At 48.2% G+C, this 24,426-nt stretch overlaps 1 protein-coding gene across 7 annotated transcripts; it reads right to left on the reverse strand.

Annotated features, from left to right (window-relative positions):
- Positions 1 to 554: 554 nt before the first annotated feature.
- LOC103473095 (uncharacterized) lies at positions 555 to 23,904 on the reverse strand. Of its 7 annotated transcripts, none has more exons than XM_081612388.1 (18): positions 23,538 to 23,903; positions 18,501 to 18,713; positions 16,245 to 16,313; positions 16,103 to 16,123; positions 14,433 to 14,596; positions 13,957 to 14,065; positions 13,012 to 13,116; positions 7,464 to 7,583; positions 6,367 to 6,488; positions 5,489 to 5,894; positions 4,611 to 4,872; positions 4,041 to 4,221; positions 2,992 to 3,096; positions 2,871 to 2,921; positions 2,740 to 2,794; positions 1,551 to 1,748; positions 1,441 to 1,470; positions 555 to 1,358 (listed from the first exon to the last, which is right to left on the reverse strand). In XM_081612388.1, exons 1-17 carry the CDS (start codon positions 23,593 to 23,595, stop codon positions 1,460 to 1,462), a joined length of 2,250 nt encoding a protein of 749 aa, XP_081468514.1. In that variant the 5' UTR covers positions 23,596 to 23,903; the 3' UTR covers positions 555 to 1,358; positions 1,441 to 1,459. The 7 variants fall into 7 exon arrangements, with proteins under 7 accessions (XP_081468514.1, XP_081468513.1, XP_081468518.1 ...); XM_081612391.1 differs by having other exon boundaries at positions 556 to 1,470; positions 5,489 to 5,697; positions 5,767 to 5,894; positions 23,538 to 23,902; XM_081612387.1 differs by having other exon boundaries at positions 555 to 1,470.
- Positions 23,905 to 24,426: the final 522 nt, after the last annotated feature.

Consider the following 24,426-nt stretch of genomic DNA (forward strand, 5'->3'; position numbering starts at 1 on the left):
CTGTGTCGGGGTTCTGAAACTTCCCAGTCCGGCTGAATGAACCGACCAGAACGCTGATGTCACCAGACTTCATTTCTGGTTGGTGTCTGTAGAGCCGCATTTTATTTCTATGTTCAGGTTTAAATAAGAAAAGTTTGATTCCAACCTGATGAAATATCAGAAACTATATTTCTGATTTTCTGCTCGCTCTGTTGTGGAAATTCAACTAATTTATTCCAGTAAAACTGAGAATCACATTAGCATCAGTTGCTATTTATTATTATATCTATATTTAACACATCAGTTGATGAAGCTGCACCTGGTTCTGTGGTTCTGGTTCTGTCCGCTCTAAACTCTGATCGGTTCTGGTTCTGCTGGAGGCTCCTTCCTGTTTCCTCTCCACTGTCGCCCGTGCGTGATCGACCGCCGGGTTCCTGCTGACCACCAGAATGACGAGCAGCTCTGCTTCAGAACCACCTGGACATGATGACGTCACAGTGATGACGTCACCACGATGACATCACCAGTCTGAGAACAGAACCAGGCAGTTTGCTCCGTTTCCTCAAAGCTTTATTTGTCCTGAACAGGAAGCAGTTTGACATTTACAGGAGCGGCTTAAATAACGACAAAAACAAGAACACACACACACACACACACACACACTCACTCACTCACTCACTCACTCACTCACACACACACACACACACACACACACACACTCACACACTCACTCACTCACTCACTCACTCACTCACTCACTCACTCACTCACTCACTCACTCACTCACTCACACACACACACACACACACACACACACACACTCACTCACTCACTCACTCACACACACACTCACTCACTCACACACTCACACACACACTCACTCACTCACTCACTCACTCACACACACACACACACACAGTAGAACTGAAGAAGACAGGAACAACAGCAGAATAATAACAAGAGTCACTGTCGCTGCTCCAGGGTCAGATCAGGAGGGGCAAGCCGGCCAATCAGCTGCAGCCGTTCCGTCGGGTTTCGGCCAATCAGCTGCAGCCGTTCCGTCGGGTTTCGGCCAATCAGCTGCAGCCGTTCCGTCGGGTTTCGGCCAATCAGCTGCAGCCGTTCCGTCGGGTTTCGGCCAATCAGCTGCAGCCGTTCCGTCGGGTTTCGGCCAATCAGCTGCAGCCGTTCCGTCGGGTTTCGGCCAATCAGCTGCAGCCGTTCCGTCGGGTTTCGGCCAATCAGCTGCAGCCGTTCCGTCGGGTTTCGGCCAATCAGCTGCAGCCGTTCCGTCGGGTTTCGGCCAATCAGCTGCAGCCGTTCCGTCGGGTTTCGGCCAATCGGCTGCAGCAGGAAGGAAAACCTCTCCCGGTTCGGCGCTGGAACAGGAAGTGACGCAAAGTTTTAAAGTTTCAGTTCCTCCATGTTTGGCACTCTGCTGGTCTGAGGGGCGTGGCCTACAGGTGGTCTCCATGGCGATTCACAGAACCTCTGCAGGTAGACAGCAGAGAGGATAATGAGTTTGGTCACTTTTTCCTTCACCTGGTGAAAGCTGCGCTCTGATTGGCTACCTGCCACATGCTGCGGCTTCATGGCACCCGCCTTCCTCAGGTAAGGCTCCGCCCCCTCAAAGGCACGGCGGTCCAGCTCGCCGTTGGCCGAGACGCCGTTCTGATGCGAGGCGGGCTGGACGCCATTAATGGCCACAGGGCCGGTCAGAGGGGGGCCAGGGGCGGGGGGCCCGGGGCCCAGCAGGGGGGCAGCAGCTGCTGAGACATCAATTATTATTATTACTATTAATTATTCATAGTTATACATTTATCCTTAATAAAACAATTTATTACTATTATTTATAAATTATTTTTTATTTTTATCATTTATTATAATTAACTCCAATAATAATACTGATGTACTAAAATGAGAAAATTGTAAAATCCCTTTAGTTGAAGGAAAACTTCATAAATGTCGTAACATAAAGTTCATATGTTTAAAAAAAAAAACATATTTATAGGAACTTTGTGTTTTATGTATTTTTATGCCGAAACACAGATGGCAGAAATAAATGCAGCTTTTAATTTGACTGTTTTTAAATAATTTCCTTTTTGACCTGAAACACCTAAAATGACGTGTAATATTTAATAAACATGTTTTATGACGTCAGATTGAACATTTCACTGTTTTTTTGTTTAAGGTTTCAACTGTAAAATTATTCAGTTGAAACCTGAATATTTTTATTTTTGCGTTTCTAATCTTTACTGTGATATAAAAATAAACTCGTCTTGCCATACGTCACACTGATATATATTTATTTTTATATAATGAATGTTAGTTTCTTTATTATCATGTTAGTAATATCTTATTTTGCTTCCATGACTTTTACTAAATATAGTATTTCTCTGTATTTACTGCATGTTGTGTTTTTTGGTTTATTTTAGTGAGTTTTTAAAAATCCAGGAAATCCAAGACTAAAGTTTTAGTTTTCAGTCAAACTATTACTTATTGTGATTGATTGTGTTTCGTTTTTGGTCGTTTTAATAATCATTTTTACCGTTTTTCTTGTGGATTTAATCGAATCCTGAAAAGTCTTTACCAGTTTCTGTGTCGTTTTGTTGGAGGTAAGATACTGTTTGCTTTCAGCTCTGTTGCGTCCAGCTGCTGATCTTTTCCAGGTTAATTTGCTGAGTTCAGTTTTGTTTTTTTTGTTTCGGAAACCAAACAGGAGGAATCTTCCTGCACCGCGGTGTCATGCAGCGACCTTACCGTGACCTTGGTTGGGCTCGGAGCCGTTGACCTGCGGCGGCGCTCTGACGTCCTTCTGAGGACGGAACAACAGCAGCGTTGTGTTTTTACGCCTCAACAACGAGCGGCGACTCTGGGCGGATCACACCAACCTTTTCTCCGGCGTCGCTCCTGCGGGTCCGCTTCATGATCTCCTCCAGGCGCTGCCAACACCAGATCACATCAGCTCAGCGCTCACAGCGCCGCGCCGTGACTACATGAACTTTCCCTCACCTTCTTCCTCTCCAGCCGCTCCTGCTCCTCCTTCAGGAAGTGCTTCTCCCTCTCCTCGCGCTGACGCTCCGCCTCCTCGCGGGCCTTGGCCTCTGCCTCGTCCCTCTGCAGGACAGAGACACAAACGCTCTGACCAGCTCAGCCTGCAGCCAGCAGGGGGCAGCAGAGGCTGAGTCTGCCGTGTTTTTACCCCCTGCAGCTCAGAAACATAAACTGAAATCCTTAAATCCTTGATCAACGCCTGATGCTCCGGCGTCAGATTTTAGCGGTTGGAGGATTTCTCTTTAGGCTAAAGACCAGGAGCCGTTTCTGCTGCTAGCGCTAGGCTAGCATGTTAGCTTTGGTTGCATTTACCCAGAATGCCCTGCGCTGTAGTCCACTTCCTGCTTTTGGAGCGGTTTCCGCTCCACCGCTCACATTCAAACCAAACCAGAGTTCACTTCAACCGAACCCAGACCGAGGTTTGGAGGACCAGAGGTCAGAGGTCAGAGGTCGACTAGCGTTCACACCTCACCAACCAAACCGGACTTTCTGGGCAAATGGACTGGAGTCGGATTAAAATGGAGAAATCAAACTCTGGTCCTCCGAACCTCGGCATTCTGGGTAAATACAACCAAAACCAACATGCTAGCCTAGCGCTAGCACAGGGTGAGCAACTCGTGTCCTGCAACCTTTAGATGTGACCTGCTTCAACACACCCGAGTCAAATAAAGAGGTCATTAGCACGACCTGGAGAACCCGACTGCTCTAAGGAGGAGAGTCACTGTTTGACTGAAGCAGGTTCAACATTAAGAGCCGCAGGACAACGGCCCTCCAGGATCTGGATCGCCACATCCTGCGCTAGCAGCAGAAATGTCTCCTGGTCTTTAGCCTAAAGAGAAATCCTCCAGCCGCTAAAATCCTCCATCTTGTTTCCATCTGGTGAAGAAGGAAGTTGCTCTCAGTGTCTTCAGAGGTTTCTGTGTCGTTTCCTTCAGTGGTTCTTGGTGGAAAACATCCTCCAGTAGCTTCCACAGCCAGCAGGGGGCAGCACCTCGGCAGTGACCCACCTGCCTCTGCAGCTTCTCGTTCTCCTCCTGCTCGGCCTTGGCCTTCCTCTGCGCCTCCTCCTCTTCCTCGGTGCGCTGAGCTTCATCCCGGAGGCGCTGCTGCTCCTCCATGAAGCGCGCCTCCTCTTCGCGCCGCCTCCTCTCCTCGGCGTCGCGGGCCGCCGCTTCCTCCCGCAGGAGCCTGAGGAGCAGAGAGCGGCGTCAGGCTAACGCTGGAATGAACCCTGACCTCCGCTCTGGCAGGGCCGGCCCAAACCGCTCTGGGGCCCTGGGCAGATTTTCATCCGGGCCCCATCACTAGCATTAGCACCATTTGGGATTAGCTTACGTTGTATCAGTTGTCATAGTGAATGAATTTAACCGTACAGGAGCAGCAAACTTTAAAAAATATCTGGATGTTAAATGCAGTTATTAAATGTTTCATATTATTTTAACTATTTGAAAGTAGCATGAGCTGATAAACACGACATGCAACATTAACATAGTTTTCCTTCCTGTCCTAGTCAGAGTTTCTGAAGCCACAAATGAACACCACCCGGGTCAGTCCAGACCTGCTGATGTCATCCTCACCTGTTGCGGCGCTCCTGCTCCAGCCGTTCCTGCTCCTCCCGCTCCCGCTGCTCCCGGGCCTGACGCCGTTTCTCTGCCAGAGCGCGCGCCGCCTCCTCCGGGTCGTTGGTGCCGGCCGACGGCTTGCTGGGCGGCGCCGCAGCCGGGGCGGACCCGGACCCGACGGCGGCAGCAGCGGGCTGCGACGCTACGACGGGCGGGCTGAGGGACGGAGGCGTGAGCGGGGCGGAGGAAACCACGATGGCAGGAACGGCGCTGCAGCCTGAGGAGAAACACAGGAAATGATGTCGGAGGAAAACTCCTCCTCTCTGGTCGGGTCCGACTGGATCCTGTAAAAACACGGGAGGCTCTGGAGCTCCCTGATTGGCTGTTCTGAGCCCACCTGACACTGTAAACCCGAACCATCAACTGAATCCATTAGATTCAACAGCAGAAACTCAATATTCTCTAAAAAATATTCTACAAACTTAAAAGTGTTGAGTTAGTGTAAAATATTAGTTTTTAAGTCCATCCAACTCAAACTGTAGGTTTTATTTTCACTTTTCTTTTAAAACATTCAGCTTCTCAGTCTTTATAACCGTCATTTTTACTTTACGTTACATTTTGTGCTTTGATGAAAGTCAGAATATTTTAATTTCTGTTCTTAAAACAATAGAAACATTTTATCATTATTATTCGAGTTCTGTTGAAAGGTGAAAATGTTTGAATTTATATATCTAAAAACTTTAAATGGTTGTTCTGAAATGTTTTTAAAATGGAATAAAAATGTGAAAGTTTAATAAAAATTAAATAAACTTGTGATTTTAAGTGTAGAAACTCTGAGTTTGAGTTCTGCTAACGTATCTGTGTTTACAGTGTATATCGCCGTGGCAACCTACTGTTTTTCTCCTCCTCTCTGGTTTCCACGGTAACGGCGGCCACAGCCTGCGGCTGCACTCTGGCGGGCGTCTGGGCCCGTTTGGGGCGGGGCTTGGCGGCGGCTGAGGGCGTCTTCTGGCCCGGGGGCGGCTTGGAGGCCGGCACCAGAGGGGACAGCGGGCGGCTCCTGGGGGCCGGAGACGGGGGCCGGTTCCTGGCCCGCGGGGCGCTACGGACCAGAGAGGAGGATGAAAGGAGACGTTCCGGATCCGGTCGGTACCTGGCCTCCTGTCTGGACCTGGAGACGCCGGCGCTCGCTGATGATGTCATCTGTCTCTTCTTCTGCACTCTCTCCTTGGCGAGCGCGCTCTTCTCCTTCTCGTTCTCTCTCTCCTTGTCCTTCTTCTCCTTCTTCTTCTTCTCCACCTGCAGGGGGCAGCAGCGAGCGCGGATGAACTGACCCAGTCATTATTGTGATTAACAATAAATGTGGTTTTTTGAGATCATTTTCAGTTCGTATATTGATAATGATTTAATAATGCAGGTTCTCACTCTCCAGTGAAATATGACTAATAAAATGTAACTTTGAAATAAACTCTCATCACTGAAACAATTTTAAATATATCCAAAATAAAACAAGCAAAACTAATAAATCAAACTGAAATAAAAATCAAACATAAATAAAATAGATTATTTAATCTGTTAGCAAAAATGTCCTTCAAAAAATATTAATAATCAGAACAGAAATTATTGATCTCAATCGGTTTAATGGCGATTTGTGTGTCGCCATAGCAACAGCTGACAACACGTTCTGAGTTGTCAGAAAGTTGCAGCTTCTAATTATTCAAGTAACAGGAACTTCCAACAGGTTAGAAATGACCTCTGACCCCCGGCTCACCGGCGTGGAGTTGCGTCGCCGCTGCCTCTGCGTGATGTCGGGCGTGCTGCAGGACGAAACCCTCCAACGCTCAGCGGAGCTCTGGGGCTGCTGGGAGCTCTGGGAGAACGGGCTGAAGGAGGCTGGGGGGGAACAGGAAGGTCACACACACTGTGATACACACAGTGATACACACTGACACACTGGTACACACTGGTACACACTGATACACACTGATACACACTGATACACACTGATACACACTGATACACACTGACACACACTGATACACACTGATACACACTGACACACACTGACACACACTGATACACACTGGTACACACTGATACACACTGATACACACTGATACACACTGATACACACTGGTACACACTGATACACACTGATACACACTGATACACACTGATACACACTGATACACACTGATACACACTGACACACTGACACACACTGATACACACTGATACACACTGATACACACTGATACACACTGATACACACTGATACACACTGATACACACTGATACACACTGACACACACTGACACACACTGACACACACTGATACACACTGATACACACTGACACACACTGACACACACTGACACACACTGACACACACTGATACACACTGATACACACTGATACACACTGGTACACACTGGTACACACTGATACACACTGATACACACTGATACACACTGATACACACTGATACACACTGACACACACTGATACACACTGATACACACTGATACACACTGACACACACTGATACACACTGATACACACTGATACACACTGATACACACTGATACACACTGACACACACTGATACACACTGATACACACTGACACACACTGACACACACTGACACACACTGACACACACTGATACACACTGATACACACTGACACACACTGACACACACTGGTACACTGATACACACACTCCCAGCTCTTCCTCTGACTAAAATGAGTCCAAACTGTGAAATATTTCTAGTTTAAAATCTACTTTTCTGATGTAAACAGGAATAACCTGCAGGTCTTAAACCAGAACCAGAACCAGAACCAGAACCCCGTCGTCTCTATACTCACCGGAGTCGCTGCTGTTTAGCAGCGTGGCGGCGCTGCGGCTGCGAGCCAGGAAGGAGAGCGTCGGCGTCATGAGCCGCTCCACGATGCGGCTCTCCCACGGGCTGAGGCGCAGGCTGCGGGCTGACACAAGAGGGCGCCGTCACTGACTGCTCAGCGCCACACACACACACAGAGAAACACACACACACAGAAACACACAGAGAAACACACACACACACACAAACACACACAGAGAAACACACACAGAAACACACAGAAACACACACACAGAAACACACACACACAAACACACACAGAGAAACACACACACACAAACACACACAGAGAAACACACACACACACACACACACAGAAACACACACACAGAAACACACACAGAGAAACACACAGAAACACACACACACACAGAGACACACACACACAAACACACACACACAAACACACACACACAGAGAAACACACACACAAACACACACAGAGAAACACACAGAAACACACAGAAACACACAGAAACACACACACACAAACACACACAGAGAAACACACACACACAAACACACACAGAGAAACACACACACACACACACACAGAAACACACACACAGAAACACACACAGAGAAACACACAGAAACACACACACACACAGAGAAACACACACACACAGAAACACACACACACACAGACACACAGAGAAACACACACACACACACAGAAACACACACAGAAACACACACACACACAGAAACACACACACACAGAAACACACACAGAGAAACACACAGAAACACACACAGAAACACACACAGAGAAACACACACAGAAACACACACACACACAGAAACACACACAGAAACACACACAGAAACACACACACACACACACACACACACAGAAACACACACACACACACACACACACAGAAACACACACAGAAACACACACAGAAACACACACACACACACAGAAACACACACAGACACACACACACACACACACACAGAAACACACACTGCTGATGTGCTTCTGCTGCCTTCATGTGTTATAAATAGATGAACACATGAACCACTGAGCAGGATGATGAGGTTGGTGATGGATCTCTGCTGTCAGTCTACAGCTTCCAATCATTCATCCCTTCACAATCATTCATCCCTTCACAATCATTCATCCCTTCACAATCATTCATCCCTTCACAATCATTCATCCCTTCACAATCATTCATCCCTTCACAATCATCCCAACAGTTGAAGAAACCAGGGAAACGTCTCCCCCTGAAGCTGGTTTCTTCCTGTCGTCTCTTTGACCACGGTTAGCGCCTCGGTTCTCCTAAATTAGTTTATCTGGATAAACTCTAAATGTCTAAATTACTTTGTTGGTTTATAAACTTCCAGTTAAATAAAGTTTGACACCTGAGATGAAGTTCTGGGTAAGAATCCTTCAAGCAGTTTGACCTTTGTGTTCATCATGTCTGATCCAGGGTTGTTTCTGGGGCAGATACAATCTGAACTGAAACACCTTTAAACTCTCTGAGAGACAGAAGGAGCCAGAAACCAGCAGGACCAGAGTCAGCTCTACACCTCCTGTTGCTAGGATACAGACCCCCCCCCCCTCCTCCCACCATGCAGCAGGACGAGGCTGAGATGCTGAAGGACTGTTTATCGTTCTGGAGCGAGACATCCATCCTTCATCCATCCATCATCCATCCATCCATCATCCATCCATCATCCATCCATCATCCATCCATCCTTCATCCATCCATCATCCATCCATCATCCATCCATCCTTCATCCATCCATCCCATCCATCCATCCATCATCCATCCATCATCCATCCATCATCCATCCATCCTTCATCCATCCTTCATCCATCCATCATCCATCATCCATCCATCATCCATCCATCCATCCTTCATCCATCCATCCATCATCCATCCATCCATCATCCATCCTTCATCCATCCATCCTCATCCATCCATCATCCATCCATCATCCATCATCCATCCATCCTTCATCCATCCATCATCCATCCATCCTCCATCCATCCTTCATCCATCCATCATCCATCCATCATCCATCCATCATCCATCCATCCATCATCCATCCATCCTTCATCCATCCTTCATCCATCCACATCCATCCATCATCCATCCTTCATCCATCCTTCATCCATCCATCCATCATCCATCCTTCATCCATCCTTCATCCATCCTTCCTTCATCCATCCATCCTTCCTCCATCCTTCATCCATCCATCCATCCATCATCCATCATCCATCCATCCTTCATCCATCCTTCATCCATCCATCCATCCTTCATCCATCCATCATCCATCCTTCATCCATCCATCATCCATCCATCCATCATCCATCCATCCATCCTTCATCCATCCATCATCCATCCATCCTTCATCCATCCATCATCCATCCATCATCCATCCATCCTTCATCCATCCATCCATCCATCCATCATCCATCCTCCATCCATCCATCATCCATCCTTCATCCATCCATCATCCATCCATCATCCATCCATCATCCATCATCCATCATCCATCCATCCTTCATCCATCCTTCATCCATCCATCCATCCATCATCCATCCATCATCCATCCATCCTTCATCCATCCTTCATCCATCCATCATCCATCCTTCATCCATCCATCATCCATCCTTCATCCATCCATCCATCATCCATCCATCCATCCATCATCCATCCATCATCCATCCATCCTTCATCCATCCTTCATCCATCCATCATCCATCCTTCATCCATCCATCATCCATCCATCATCCATCCATCCTTCATCCATCCATCCATCCATCCATCATCCATCATCCATCCATCCTTCATCCATCCTTCATCCATCCATCATCCATCCATCCTTCATCCATCCATCCATCCTTCATCCATCCATCCATCCTTCATCCATCCATCCTCCTGTCTGGTTATGTCCAGAACTGACGGCTCTGTGTTTTCATGTGATTGTGGTTCTGCTGTATTCACAGGAAGTTTATCTTCATCACTGATTGTTTAGTTCCAGCAGCAGAAATATTACGTTCACTGACAGAAATCACTCATCTGCAGGAAGCGCTTCAAAACGTTCAACCACAAAATAAGATTTGAGGGTACAATACTTTGTCGCAAGGCCCGGTTAAGTAACATTATTTTTATCCATCCATTTTCTTCCGCTTAATTATTTTTAATTATAAAAATAATTATTTTTATAATTATTTGTTTTTTACTACTTATGTTAGTTTCACGTTATTTCAGTAACCAAAACGGATTTTATTAAGGTATAAACATTTAGCCCTCCCTGTTTTCAAACGTCTGAAAATCGCTACTGGTAAAACTAATGGCGAGTTATGTTGATGCTCTTATTTTGAAATGTAGCCGGACGTTCCGTGTTACGAGAGGCGGAAGGAGAAGTTATGGAGACGAGCTGGAGAAGCTGAATAAATAAACCAAAGTCCTACGCTAGAGAAGTTAGCTAGCGATGATTAAGCTAATGAATAATAAGCTTTATCATTATTATTAATTAGGGATAATTGATCGATAATGTGTGGCCTTGAGAAATGAACTAACTATGCTAGCTATATATGCTAACGTTAACCCGCTGATCAGAAACCAAACAGTCTGAAATAAAAAACGATGCTAATTTATGTAGCAACTCAGCTGCTGAATTAATGAGCCTAATGACAGTTTAGCAGCTTTTAGACTGAAGGCGTGAGAAGAACCAGCTGCACCTTTGTGCTGTTCAAACGGCTCCCTAAGCTGGCAAAGAAATCAGTCCAAATGAGACTAAATGAGACAAATCTGCGTGTAAAAACTGGTAACAAGGCAGCCTAATTAAAAGCAGCTAATGGTCGATGGTCCCATGCCAGGTGCCTCATTACATGGGATTTTAGCTGTAATATTAACCATAATTAAATGAGCTTATTCCAAACGTTTTTATATCGTGACTGTTTTAGATCATTCTCATATCTAAAACAAACCCTTTGGTCCAAATTGAAGAAGCTTTAATGGTAAATTTGCAGCTTCTTATTGCAGAATAAAAATATGTTGTGTTTTTTTTCCAATTCAGTTTTAAATCTGACTACTTTTCCAAGTCGAACTAGAGATTTGGTTTAGCATCTTGGCCTTTTAGACTTTATGAAGTTTAAAGCATCCTCAATTAGCAGTTGTTGAAATACAACTTCAAAAATATTTAAAATAAAATAGACAATAGTAAGAAGTTAGTTTAGGTCAGTGGAGCCGCAGCGGGTCCTGCATGTTCCACTTCCTGCCTGCTGGCGGTAACTTCCTCCTCAGCAGGTCAAAGTTCCTCCAATGAGCCGTCATTGGATCCAGGTGAGACAGAACCGGGCCGTGCAGGACGCCGGGCCTCCAGGACCCACTGTGGCTCCACTGGTTCAGGACACCATGTCAGTTTGCTGGAGCTGCACTACAACCAACCAACCAACCGTCTATTGATGATCACATCCAGCTCGTAGCTTTCAGAGCTAGCCTGTTAGCATGCTGCAGTAGCTCAAAGCTGGTTGTTTCTAGCAGCTGACTTACAGCAGGCAGCTCTCTTGTTTTAACCCTAATCACCGTATAAAATATGTTTAACTTTGTTACAACAGTGGTTTGAAATAAACATGTTGCCCTGTTAAAGATGGCGGGTTTTCATTTACTCCCGTGTGTCGCAGAGCCATGAAAACTCAAGAGCAGGTTCCTGTTTTTAAAGTGATTTGGTTAAACAGTTAAATCTAAAATACTTTAATCTGAGCTCTTTAAAGCTCAAAACATTTCTTTGAGCCAAAGGCTGAATTGTATATATCCACTTAGCCTGCTACTACTTTAGCTTGGCTCTAGTTGGAGCCAGAAGGAACCTCCAAAAGCCAAGTTTCTTGTTTTAATTCCAAATTATGTGTTAATTTCATATGAAGTGTGTAACTGAATGAGAAACATGGCCAATGTAAGATATTATTACCAGTCAGCATTACTTTAAAGAACTGCAGAGCCATAAAACCTCAGGAAAAAAGCAGCTTGTTGTTTTCAAAGTGATTCAGTTAAAAAGTTCACAGCTGTTTAAAAGGTCAAACTTTGCTTTGCTCAGAGAACAGTGGAGAAAATCCGAGTTATTAACTTTAATATAACGGAAAGGCTTCACAAAACAACACGATGCCCAACTAACAGGAACATATGATGATATCTACCATCTTAAACAATGTGCTCTGTAAACACAACACCACCCAGCAGCACCATCAGTGACAAGCAGGATGTGACCTCATAGACCCATGAGACAGACGCACCAATCAAGATGTAGAGGTGATCAAAAATGCAAAGGACTCAAATCAAGACAAACCACCAACTCAAAGTAAAACCCACGATGCACACGAGAGCGTGACGGGAGGGAGCAGGTGGTAAATGACCAGTCACCAAGCGCAGGCAGGCAGGCAGGCAGGCAGGCAGGCCACCAGACGACAGCGAGCACTGAGACCGGGTCAGGGTGGGGATGAGGAGGAGGAGAGGAGGAAGGCCTGGTGGATGCTGGCGTCGACTCGTCCTTACTTCTGTTGGGGGAGTTCCACAGGGTGGCAGAGGACTTGGACAGCCTGTTGTTAATGACAGGCTCCGCCTGTCGGGGCAGGTTGACCGTGGAGGCCGAGCATCTGCCTGCACCGGAGAGAACGCAACACAGACAGCTGATCACATGGGGCGGGGCCAGAACCCCCGGCCCACCTCCAGCCGGGGTCCGGAACCCCCACCGTGTTTCAGCCAATCTGGACTCGGCTGTGGAAGCTGGGAGGGAAGTTTGGGAAAGTTTGGGAAAGTTTGGGAATAAAAACCTGATTTCACCAAATTCAGAATCTGAATTCGTCTCTGAGGGACAGCAGCTGGTGAAGGTCAGCGTCTCCGCTCTCTGATGGACTCAAACTCAACCAGCTGATGCCCAAAAGCATTCTGGGATTCTGAGAGTTAGCAGGAGAAATAACAGTGGGCCACCAGCGCCTGGCACGCCGCCCTCATGATGCGCCGTTTCCTGGGGTTGCATCGGCTGCAGCATCAGCATCGGCTGCAGCATCGGCTGCTGCATCAGCATCGACTGCAGCATCAGCATCGGCTGCTGCATCGGCTGCAGCATCGGCTGCTGCATCAGCATCGGCTGCAGCATCAGCATCGGCTGCTGCATCAGCATCGACTGCAGCATCAGCATCGGCTGCAGCATCGGCTGCTGCATCAGCATCGGTTGCAGCATCGGCTGCAGCATCAGCATCGGCTGCAGCATCAGCATCGGCTGCAGCATCTGCATCGGCTGCAGCATCGGCTGCAGCATCAGCATCGGCTGCAGCATCGGTTGCAGCATCGGCTGCAGCATCAGCATCGGCTGCAGCATCAGCATCGGCTGCAGCATCAGCATCGGCTGCTGCATCGGCTGCAGCATCGGCTGCTGCATCAGCATCGGCTGCAGCATCGGCTGCGGCGCCAGGTTACCGGCAGGTTTCTGAGACTCACTCTCTCTGCGGGACGTCTGGTTGAGGCCGCCGGCCCAGGACCAGCGCTGCTGCCGGATCTCCGCCCACGTCTTCTTCGTCGACCTCTTGATGGCCGCCTCGTACCGTTCCTATGGAAACCAGCAGCCCAGTTTAATGTGCCAGCCAGTTTAAATCTTTTTTAGTTTCTGTTGTGTTTAAGTTGTGCTAAAAGGAGTTAGCCTATCAGCAAAGCTATGCTAGCCTAACATAGCAGCTAATGCTAAACATGTAGCAGCTAATGCTAATGTGGCGTCTATAAAAGCTCCATGAATGATCAGAGAAACTCTGGAAAGGTGAACTTTGCTCCAATCTGAGGAACAGATTCGATCTATAAACATGTTTATTGAGTTCTGATGTGCACGGATTCAATAATTTATCGTTAAAAGGTTCTGAATTGAGAGTGTTGCTGATTTTGTTGAGGTGGTTATTGGATCCTGATGAGCCGTTAGCTTCCACCTTGTTCTTCTCCAGCTTCTGCCGCTGCTTCTCCTCCAGCACTGCGCGGCGTTTCTCCGCCTTCAGCCGCTGCTCCTCCAGCCTCCGGCGCCGCTCCTCCAGCTGGCTCTCCCTCAGCCGCCGCGCCTTCTCCTCCTTCTCCAGCCACTGGGCCTTCTTGGCAGCTGCAGCGTCGGCACACAGACACACCGTCATGACAACCAGGAAGCCACCTGAGGGTCTGATCCCAGCTGATCCCAGCTGATTCCAGCTGATCCCAGCTGATCCCAGCTGATCCCAGCTGATCCACATTAAAATAATCTGGTTGGGTTTCTACATTTTTAGGGAAATTCTGCAGAATCAGAACCAAAACCATGATTCACTGACAGCCATCATCAGCTGCAGCTGATGTCATGAATCCATCCAGCTGCTGATTAACACACAGAGGAAAGGAAGTGGCTTCTAACTGTGGACCTTTCAGAATAAAACATGTTGTAACTGACAGGAAACATTGCAGCCTGATGATGGTTCTGCACTAAAACAATCTGCCTTCATTTCATTTTATTTAAAAAAGCCAATCTAACATCAATACAGCGAATTAATTATTGGTCAACTGACCCCAGAGCAGCCAATCAGGGCAGGGGGCGGACCCCAGAGCAGCCAATCAGGGCAGGGGGCGGACCCCAGAGCAGCTGCCAACCAATCAATAATCAATCTGGTCTGGCTGAAGGCCTCGGTTTACCGTGATCTGATTGGCTGCTGCTGGAGTCAGACTTAGTGAACTGTAAACAGAAACAAGAGGGAAGCAGATGGGGAGGAGGGATGGATGGATGGATGGATGGACGGTTGGATGGACGGTTGGATGGACGGTTGGATGGACGGTTGGATGGATGGATGGATGGATGGATGGATGGTTGGATGGACGGTGGGTGGATGGATGGATGGATGGATGGATGGATGGATGGATGGATGGACGGTTGGATGGAGGTGGATGGATGGATGGATGGACGGTTGGATGGATGGATGGATGGATGGATGGAGGGATGGATGGATGGGGATGGATGGTGGATGGATGGATGGATGGACGGTTGGATGGATGGATGGATGGTTGGATGGATGGATAGATGGATGGTTGGACGGACGGACGGTTGGATGGATGGATGGTTGGACGGACGGTTGGATGGATTGATGGACGGACGGTTGGATGGATGGTTGGATGGATGGACGGATGGACGGTTGGATGGATGGATGGACGGACGGTTGGATGGATGGATGGATGGATGGATGGTTGGATGGATGGATGGATGGATGGATGGATGGACAGTTGGATGGACGGTTGGATGGATGGATGGATGGACGGTTGGATGGATGGATGGTTGGATGGACGGTTGGATGGATGGATGGATGGATGGATGGATGGACGGTTGGATGGATGGATGGATGGATGGACGGTTGGATGGATGGATGGATGGATGGATGGATGGATGGATGGATGGATGGATGGATGGATGATGGATGGATGGTTGGTTGGATGGATGGATGGATGGATGGATGGATGGATGGATGGACGGTTGGATGGACGGTTGGATGGACGGTTGGATGGATGGATGGATGGACGGTTGGATGGACGGTTGGATGGACGGTTGGATGGACGGTTGGATGGACGGTTGGATGCTAGCGTAGCAGCTTACCTTGCAGCTGGGTCTGTTGCTCTGACAGCAGGGAAACAACGACAAACGTGAGAAACTGAAGTGAGTTCCTGACTGAACCCGGCTTCATGCACCAGAGAGTCGGCGGTTACCGTGGTTACCGTGGTTACCGGGCGGTTCTTACCGATGTAGCGAGCGCGCTCCTCTCTGCGCTCCTTGGCCAGTTTCTGCCGCTGCTCTGAGTTCATGGAGTCTGAAAGGAAAACGATGAAAAGACGAATTAAAAATCTGAGAATGAGCAGGAGAAGGAAAACAGGAACGATCCAAAACAGCGCCGCCTGGTGGCAGCAGCTGGAATGATCCAGAACAGCGCCGCCTGGTGGCAGCAGGATGGAATGATCCAGAACAGCGCCGCCTGGTGGCAGCAGCTGGAATGATCCAGAACAGCGCCGCCTGGTGGCAGCAGGATGGAATGATCCAGAACAGCGCCGCCTGGTGGCAGCAGGATGGAATGATCCAGAACAGCGCCGCCTGGTGGCAGCAGGATGGAATGATCCAGAACAGCGCCGCCTGGTGGCTGCAGGATGGAATGATCCAGAACAGCGCCGCCTGGTGGCAGCAGGATGGAGCTGAAATGATCCAGAACAGCGCCGCCTGGTGGCAGCAGGATGGAATGATCCAGAACAGCGCCGCCTGGTGGCAGCAGGATGGTTCTGTTTCCAGACGTTTAGTTCATCATTCTCTGGTTGAATGTTTAGACCAGTGGAGCCCAAAGTGGGTCCTGGACTCGTCCTGCGTGTTTCAGTCTCTCCCTGGTTTCACCTGGATCAGCTGATGGATCATCAGAGGCCTGAGATGAACTTTGACCTTCTGAAAAGGTTCTTGCTGCCACCAGGGACAGAACCTGAACCTGCAGGATGCCGCGGACCAGGACCCACTTTGTTCCCTCTGCATGAACGGCCCTGATGCGTAGCCATGGCAACAAGGTGTTTTCAGCTGATTATCATCTCAAAAGCTCCAGTAACACCTGACCTATGACCCCAAACCCCAGAGATGACCAGGAGGGTTCTCTTCCATCCGTCATGATGAGCTTCAGGTCCAAACAAACACCCAGCCGCAGCACCACGTCGTTCAGAGGTCCACGTTGTCCACGTTGTCCCCGACGCCAACGTCCCTCTAAGCAGACAGATTTATACAGCAACAGCAAAGGAGGTGGATCAGCAGATCCACTCATCCAGGAAGCGACTGTGGAGAATCGACTTTGCTGCCTGGATGCTGAGCTGCTAGAATGTGAGGCAGCAACAGTCCTCAGTCAGAGGCCTCTTCAGACACACTGCGACACTGACTGCTAGTGGAGAGCCTTCCTGCCCACCATCCAGACGACAGCATTTCATTTCCCTCTGGGACAAATAAATGTTTTTGTTCAGAACCAGAACCAGAACCTGCTCAGCAGACCTGGGCCTCTCTTCTCTTCCTGAACATGTGTGCTAACATCATCGACCAATCAGAGCTCCCTGCAGCACTTCTCTGCTCTGTCTCCATGGCAACCTGCATCCCACCCAGATCGCCTCCACATCCAGCCGACCGGCTGACAGACCAGCAGGTACTGGGAGGGGCAGACTGGTCCCAGTCCGGCTGCAGCAGCTGGGAGCGGATCGCACGGTTCTGGTTCTGGTTCCGGTTCTGGTTCCGGTTCTGACACGCTGTCTGCAGCTGAACGCCCTGAAGATGTCACAAACCATCAAAAATATTTAGTGGTCCAGTTCATTATGGACCCTGGTTCTGGCTGAGCGACCCGGTTTGACCCGGTAGCCGCTGCATGAAGCAGGTCTGGGGATGAAAACGTGACTATCAGCAGATAAAGATGTTGTTTCCATGGCAACACGGATGAGGCAGCAGTTTGATCATCTCTGTTATTGTTTTATAAAAAATAAGAGCAAGAAGTGAAAAAATGAGATAAATAACAAGAACCAGGTTTTCAATTCATGGCGTAAAATTATGGAAGTTAAATGAAGAGAAAAGATTCAGAAACGACGACGAGAGCAGAGGTGATGTTTCTGTCACCTGAGGAGAACGCAAGTCTGTCTGTGTGTGTGTGTGTGTGTGTGTGTGTGTGTGTGTGTGTGTGTGTGTGTGTGTGTGTGTGTCTGTGTGTGTGTGTGTCTGTGTGTGTCTCTGTGTGTGTGTGTCTGTGTGTGTGTGTGTGTCTGTGTGTGTGTGTGTGTGTGTGTGTGTGTGTGTGTGTGTGTGTGTGTGTGTGTGTGTCTGTGTGTGTGCGTGTGTCTGTGTGTGTGTATGTGTGTGTGTGTGTCTTTAAGAACACTGAGAAACGTTTCCCATGTTCTTCTGTCTAGTTTTAGTTTTATAAACAAAGTTCTTCTTTATTTAAGCTGAACCACAATGAGGGCAGCTTCCCAGGATCATGCAGCCATCGCCGTACCTTTCTTGGGCTGCGGGCTGCAGCTGCCGGAGGCCGGGGTCAGAGGTCGGCCGTCCGTCTTCAGGGAGGTCTCCGTCCTGGACGGCGTCTCCGTCCTGGAGTCTGTGTTAGGGGACAGATCTGACACGGCCGAGTCGTCCGGGGTCAGCAGGTCTTTCTCTGGGTTCTGGTCTCTGTTCTGGAGGGACGGAGAATCTGACAGCAGAGGCAGGGCTGCAGGACAGAAGACAGGTCAGAGGTCAAACTTGACATGCGCTGAAAGCAGAGGAGACCCGACTGCAGGGTTGGTGCATTTAAATCCTAATTAGCTGCAGCTGAAGATCCTGCAGAGGAACGAAAACACTGATGTGGTTCTGATGGGGTTCTGATGTTCTGATGTGGTTCTGATGTGGTTCTGATGGGGTTCTAATGTTCTGATGTGGTTCTGATGGGGTTCTGTGGCTCGGTTTGTCAGCCGCTCCTGATAATCGGCTGATTTCTGCAGCAGGGCCGGTCCAAGCCTTTTTGGGGCCCTAAGCACATTTTCATCTGGGCCCCATCAAAACACGTTGACACCAGAGGCTTCATCAGTCAAAGGCTGTGTAGCCACAGAGCTAGCCGCAGAGCTAGCCACAGAGCTAGCCGCAGAGCTAGCCACAGAGCTAGCCACAGAGCTAGCCACAGAGCTAGCCGCAGAGCTAGCCACAGAGCTAGCCACAGAGCTAGCTGGAGACTCCTAATTCTTCTGAAGGGTTTCGTGGTTAAATAAAAAACTGCAGAATGTATTTTATGACCCATTAATCCTCAGTAAATGGACGTCGGGCTGCGGTTCTGGTTTGCAGCAGGAATCTGAAAACCTTCTGGGAGGAACCGAGTTTCAGGTCAGGTCCAGATCCTCTGATCAATTCTGGATCCGGTCCGGTTCATGAACCTCCTGGAGGCTGCAGCTGCTGCAGAGTCAACAACTGAATGAGGATGGAAGATATTTCAGATTTCCGCCTCCAGGCTGCAGCATCACATGATGCTGCCATCATGACGCCTCCATTTCCCAGAAAGCTCCTCCGCCTGCTGCAGGATATTATTAGCTGGAGAGAATGTGGCCCATAAAAGGTTCTGGCTGCAGCCGAGGCTCCTCAGGGCGGCGACCCGACCGCAGAGCGTCTGCAGCAGGAAGTCTGAGACGTCACTTCATTTATTATGATCTAAACTGGGATCAGATCATTTTCAGGTCATTAAAAGCAGAAAAGGTTCTGAGTTCCAGTGAAGCGGGTCGGCCCGTTTTCAGGGTTCTGACAGGAAAACATTCCTGTGCGGACATGTTGGATCTGGGTCAGGAATCTGTGGCATGTTTCTGAGCAGCCGACGCCTCAACACCACAAACCAGCTGCTGCTGCAGGATGACAACACAGGAAGACCTGGAGAAACCTGGATTTCTCCTGAAATCCCAGGATTTGTCCTGGAAACCCCTGGAGCCCGGCGGACCCCCGCTCCTCCTCCCCCGCTCCTCCTCCTCCGCCTCCTTCAGGGCCGGAAGCGCAGCGGGACAGCGGGGCGCCCGGCACAGGAAGCACATTCCTGGAGCACAACGCTGCAGTCTGTGTCGCAGCACGGCCCGCATGCTCCTCCTCACAGCCAGCAGAACCGAGGACAAGCAGACGGCATGCAGAACCCGACCAGAACCTTTCCTGATCTCAGAGAGGAAAAACAAAGTCCAGACTCCGCCGGGATCAGCTGAAAACAAAAATCTGCTACTGAACTGAAACTGGGTCGTTAGTTAGAGATTAGGTCCAGTCTAAACAGAACCAGAACCGGGCCAGAACTGATTCCTTTACAGTCCACTTCCGTTCCCCTGGTCTCCACGGCAACCGCCTGCCGAAGGAGGCCAAACGGAAATGGAGGAAATCAAGACGTCCATCTTGAGTTTCACTTCCTGTTTTCCATGACCTCATCGTGACATCACTTCCTGAACTCTTCAGATTCTAAAACCATTCAAACTCAAACCTGGTCCAGCTGAGCCCAACTGGACCGGGTTCAGATTCACACAAGTTCTTCTGACGGACCCGGCTGTCCGCCAACAGCAGTACCAGTCTGGTTCTGGTTCTGCTCTGGGTCTGGTTCTGCTCTGGTTCTGTCTGGTTCTGTTCTGGTTCTGCTCTGGGTCTGGTTCTGTTCTGGTTCTGCTCTGGTTCTGCTCTGGGTCTGGTTCTGCTCTGGTTCTGTTCTGGTTCTGCTCTGGGTCTGGTTCTGCTCTGGGTCTGGTTCTGTTCTGGTTCTGCTCTGGGTCTGGTGCAGATGTTTAGGACAGAGGACCTGAAAGGTGCTCTGGGTCAGAACCAGAACCAGAAGAACCAGACCATTTGAGTCTGTTATATCCATCAGAACCGAGGGAGAACCAGTCAGATCAGAACCAGTGGAGTTTGGACCAGAGACCTGGTAGAACCCAGAGAAACCCAGAACTGATCCAAACCAAAGTGAACAGAACCAGACTCTCAGCAGCTTCTGGCTGTCTTCACTTCACTGATTTTCTTCCTTCCACTCAACTTTCCACCCATATGCTTGGATGCAGCAGGTTTCCTCCGACTTGGACATGAACGGCTGCCTGAGTTTCACTTCCTGCTTTACATCATTGAAACGTTTTGAAACTGAAGAATCCAGTTTGTGATGAGAGGTTCTGATCGGAGCGGTGAACCGGGTCAGATGACGCTGCGGAGCCTCTGCTGGTAAACATCAGCTGCTCCATGAGTCACAGACAGACGATGAAGAGTCGCTGGTCGTCTTCCTCCGAGGCTGGCAGCTTTCAGCCTGACCAGAGCCAAGATGGCCGCCGCCGGTGAAGCTAGCGGCTCAACGCGCGTTGGAAAGAAAACGGTTCTGGAAACGCTGCACGCGGCCCGGATGCAGCACAAACACACAATCTTATTCATTTTTGGTCAAGACTGGTTCAGACATTATGCAGCGGTTCCTGATCCCGACCCGACCCGACCCGACCCGACCCGACCCGACCCGTTGGGTGGCTGTTGTGATCTGGAGCCTTTTGGTCTCAGTGCTGCAGGTTCTGTCTGCATATAAACACAGATTATCAGAGTCCAGTCTGTAAATGTCTGGGTCCAGCAGACGGACAGGGCCGTACAGAGGGGGGCCAATGGGCCCCTGGACCTCCTGGGCCCCCGGGCCCACCAGCCCCCGGGGCCCCCTGGACCTCCTGTGGGCCCCTGGACCTCCTGGGCCTCCTGTGGCCCCCTGTTCCGGCGCCTGTGGCCTGTTCTCCTCGGAACATCCAGCCGTTCAGGAATCTGCTGCGATTCCAGCTGATCGCGGACGATTCCTGAACGATTCCTGAACGATTCCTGAACCGGCTGCAGATGATCGGATCTTTCCGATCACCCAGAACCTTCCAGAGGCTCCGGAAAACTGTCAATGATCGGAGCTACAGAGCCAGGAAAAAACCCATTCCTGTGATCCCACTTCACCTCACAGGTCCGGTCTGGTTCTGGTTCAGGTTCTGGTCCGGTCCGGTTCGGTCCGCCTAACCAGCTAACTCAGTCCTCAGCTGAGCAGAACCGAACAAACTGCAGCGAAATCCGTTAGTCATCAATTATTCTGACTGATCGATTAATCAGATTTTTAACTTTACATTCTGCAGATTATACGTTAAATGCAAACAAATTAATTTATTTAAATATAAAAATAAAAGTCAATAACAGCTTGATCTACTGAACATTGATCATTTGGTAAATAATCATCTGCAGATCTATGATATTGATGATGATTAATACATAGCAGCTGATATGTTATAGAAAGTGAACCAGGTTCTGGACAAAGTTCTCATCTCAGATGCAAAATGTCAGATTATTTGCTCTTAGTCTGTAAGCGATTAATCAATAACTAAATTAGTTGGCATATAATCGATAATCAGTTCAGCTCTAGAACAAACCGCCCGTCGGAAGAAAACGTCCTAGTCCAAGTGCTAATCCCAGCGGACTGCTGGTTCCACTGGTCGTCAACTGGACCAACAGAACCGGAACCGGATCCAGAACCAGAACCGGATCCAGAACCAGAACCAGAACCGGATCCAGAACCAGAACCAGAACCAGAACCGGAGTCTCACAGATCAGTGATGGAAACATTTTCTTAATAAAATAATATTTAATAAATGTTTTCATTCAATCTGCGGAATGAAACCGAATGAATCATGAAATCACTTTATAATTATATTAATTATAAACAAAAAAATAATAAAATAATAATAATATAAACAATAAAAAATTATTATAATAATAATAAATTATATGTATATCATATTATAATAACAAATAATAATCTATTATATATTATTGTATTATATAACAACAATAATAAAATAATAATAATAATAAAAATAATAATAATAATAATAATAATAATAATAATAATGTTGTTGTTATTATTTATCACTTTTAGCCAAAGTTACTAAGAACCAAAGAGCCGCAGGTTGGAGCTGCTGGACCAGAACCAGAACCCAGCAGATGTCAGAACCAACCCGACCCAGAAGATAAACGTTGGACCGCCTCTGCAGCAGAACCACTCAAACCGGGCTTCTGACCCGGCCCATGGCGGTACCGGCGGTACCATCCTCTGGTGCAGCGAACAGAACCTTCCTCTGCAGCTGGTCCAGTCCTCCGCCTCCATCACACATCCAGAAGAACCAGCAGGAGGTTCTGGAGAACCAGCAGGAGGTTCTGGAGAACCAGCAGCAGGAGGTTCTGACCCGCACAGAGATGGTTCCACCTCAGAACCCAGCAGAAACATCTGGAGATTCTTCACAACATCAGAACCAAACCTGCAACCATCATCTGCCTCAAATGGACCACCAGAACCAGAACTTTCCTTCTGGACCTGCCGAACCGCCCTGGGCAGAACCAGCAGAGCTGCCGGCCTGCCTGGGCGGCTTCCAATCAGCTGCAGCGCAGCTGGAAGGACTGATCTGATTGGCTGACTCTCTGCAGGTGATGGACGTGATAACCGGACCGGTGCCGCGGACCGGACCGGACCGGGCCAGGACGGGTTCTGGTTACTCACTCTTCTCTGTCAGGGTCAGCTTCTCCTCCAGACGAACCCCCAGCTCTTTATAATCCATGGTGTCGGTCCAGTCCGGGTCCAGACGGGTTCATTCCTCAGAACCAGCCGAACTCCGGTCCAGTTCTGCCTAACACACCCAGCTGCAGAGGAAGGAACGGAACCACGGACGGTTCGGGGGGAAGAATCGGATCCGAACAGAACCAACGCCGGGAATATAAAAAGTGTTCAAATCTGGTTTCCGAACCGGAACCGCGAGGTCAGTTCTGAAACACAGAGGTTCGGTTCGGTTCTGCGGTGTGAAGGTCTTCACTGAGGAATCTTCAGGGAGAGACTGAAAACCGAGGAGGTCAAGTTCCCGAGAGGAAGGTCACACTTCCGGTCACGCACTTCAAAATAAAACAAATGCTACTATTACTACTAATAATAATAATAATAAATTAAGCAAATCAAAATAACAAACTAAATTAAATTAAATACAATAAAAAATAAAATAGTAAAACAAAGTAAAATAGATAATAAAGTGGATCAAAATGAAAATAGAAAAACATGAGACTAAATTAAATCAATATCAATAAATGACCCAAAATGTAATTTTGTGAGTTTAATTACCACTAAAAATGATTTAATATAGAAATTTAAAAAATATGATTAAATTAAAAAGAAAAATGTAATTAATGATAAAGTAAAATTGAAAAAAATAAATAAAAGTCAGTAAGTTTAATAATCTTTGGCATGTTTTAAAATGATGTGAAACAAAATGGTTCTTTGAATTAATATAATATTTTAATGCTAATAATTTTTAAAAGAGGCCAATCCAAACCTCAAACACGATATTCCTCTGAGTTGTTAATAATTGAATAAATAAGAAGCTGGTTGATCTCTCATGTTA

This window comes from Poecilia reticulata, chromosome 11 (assembly GCF_904066995.2).
Source record: "Poecilia reticulata chromosome 11, P_reticulata-male-v2, whole genome shotgun sequence".
NCBI classification, from domain to species: Eukaryota; Metazoa; Chordata; class Actinopteri; order Cyprinodontiformes; family Poeciliidae; genus Poecilia; species Poecilia reticulata.

What these genes read in the sequence shown, in the direction of transcription:
- LOC103473095 (XM_081612388.1), bottom strand. Translation starts at nt 23,595, where the DNA reads ATGGATTATAAAGAGCTGGGGGTTCGTCTGGAGGAGAAGCTGACCCTG. An exon ending in GGCGACGCAACTCCACGCCG is followed by an intron (nt 5,895 to 6,366) that starts GTGAGCCGGGGG and finishes TGCCCCCTGCAG; the next exon opens with GTGGAGAAGAAGAAGAAGGA. An exon ending in GGAGCGACGCCGGAGAAAAG is followed by an intron (nt 2,795 to 2,870) that starts GTTGGTGTGATC and finishes TTCCGTCCTCAG; the next exon opens with AAGGACGTCAGAGCGCCGCC.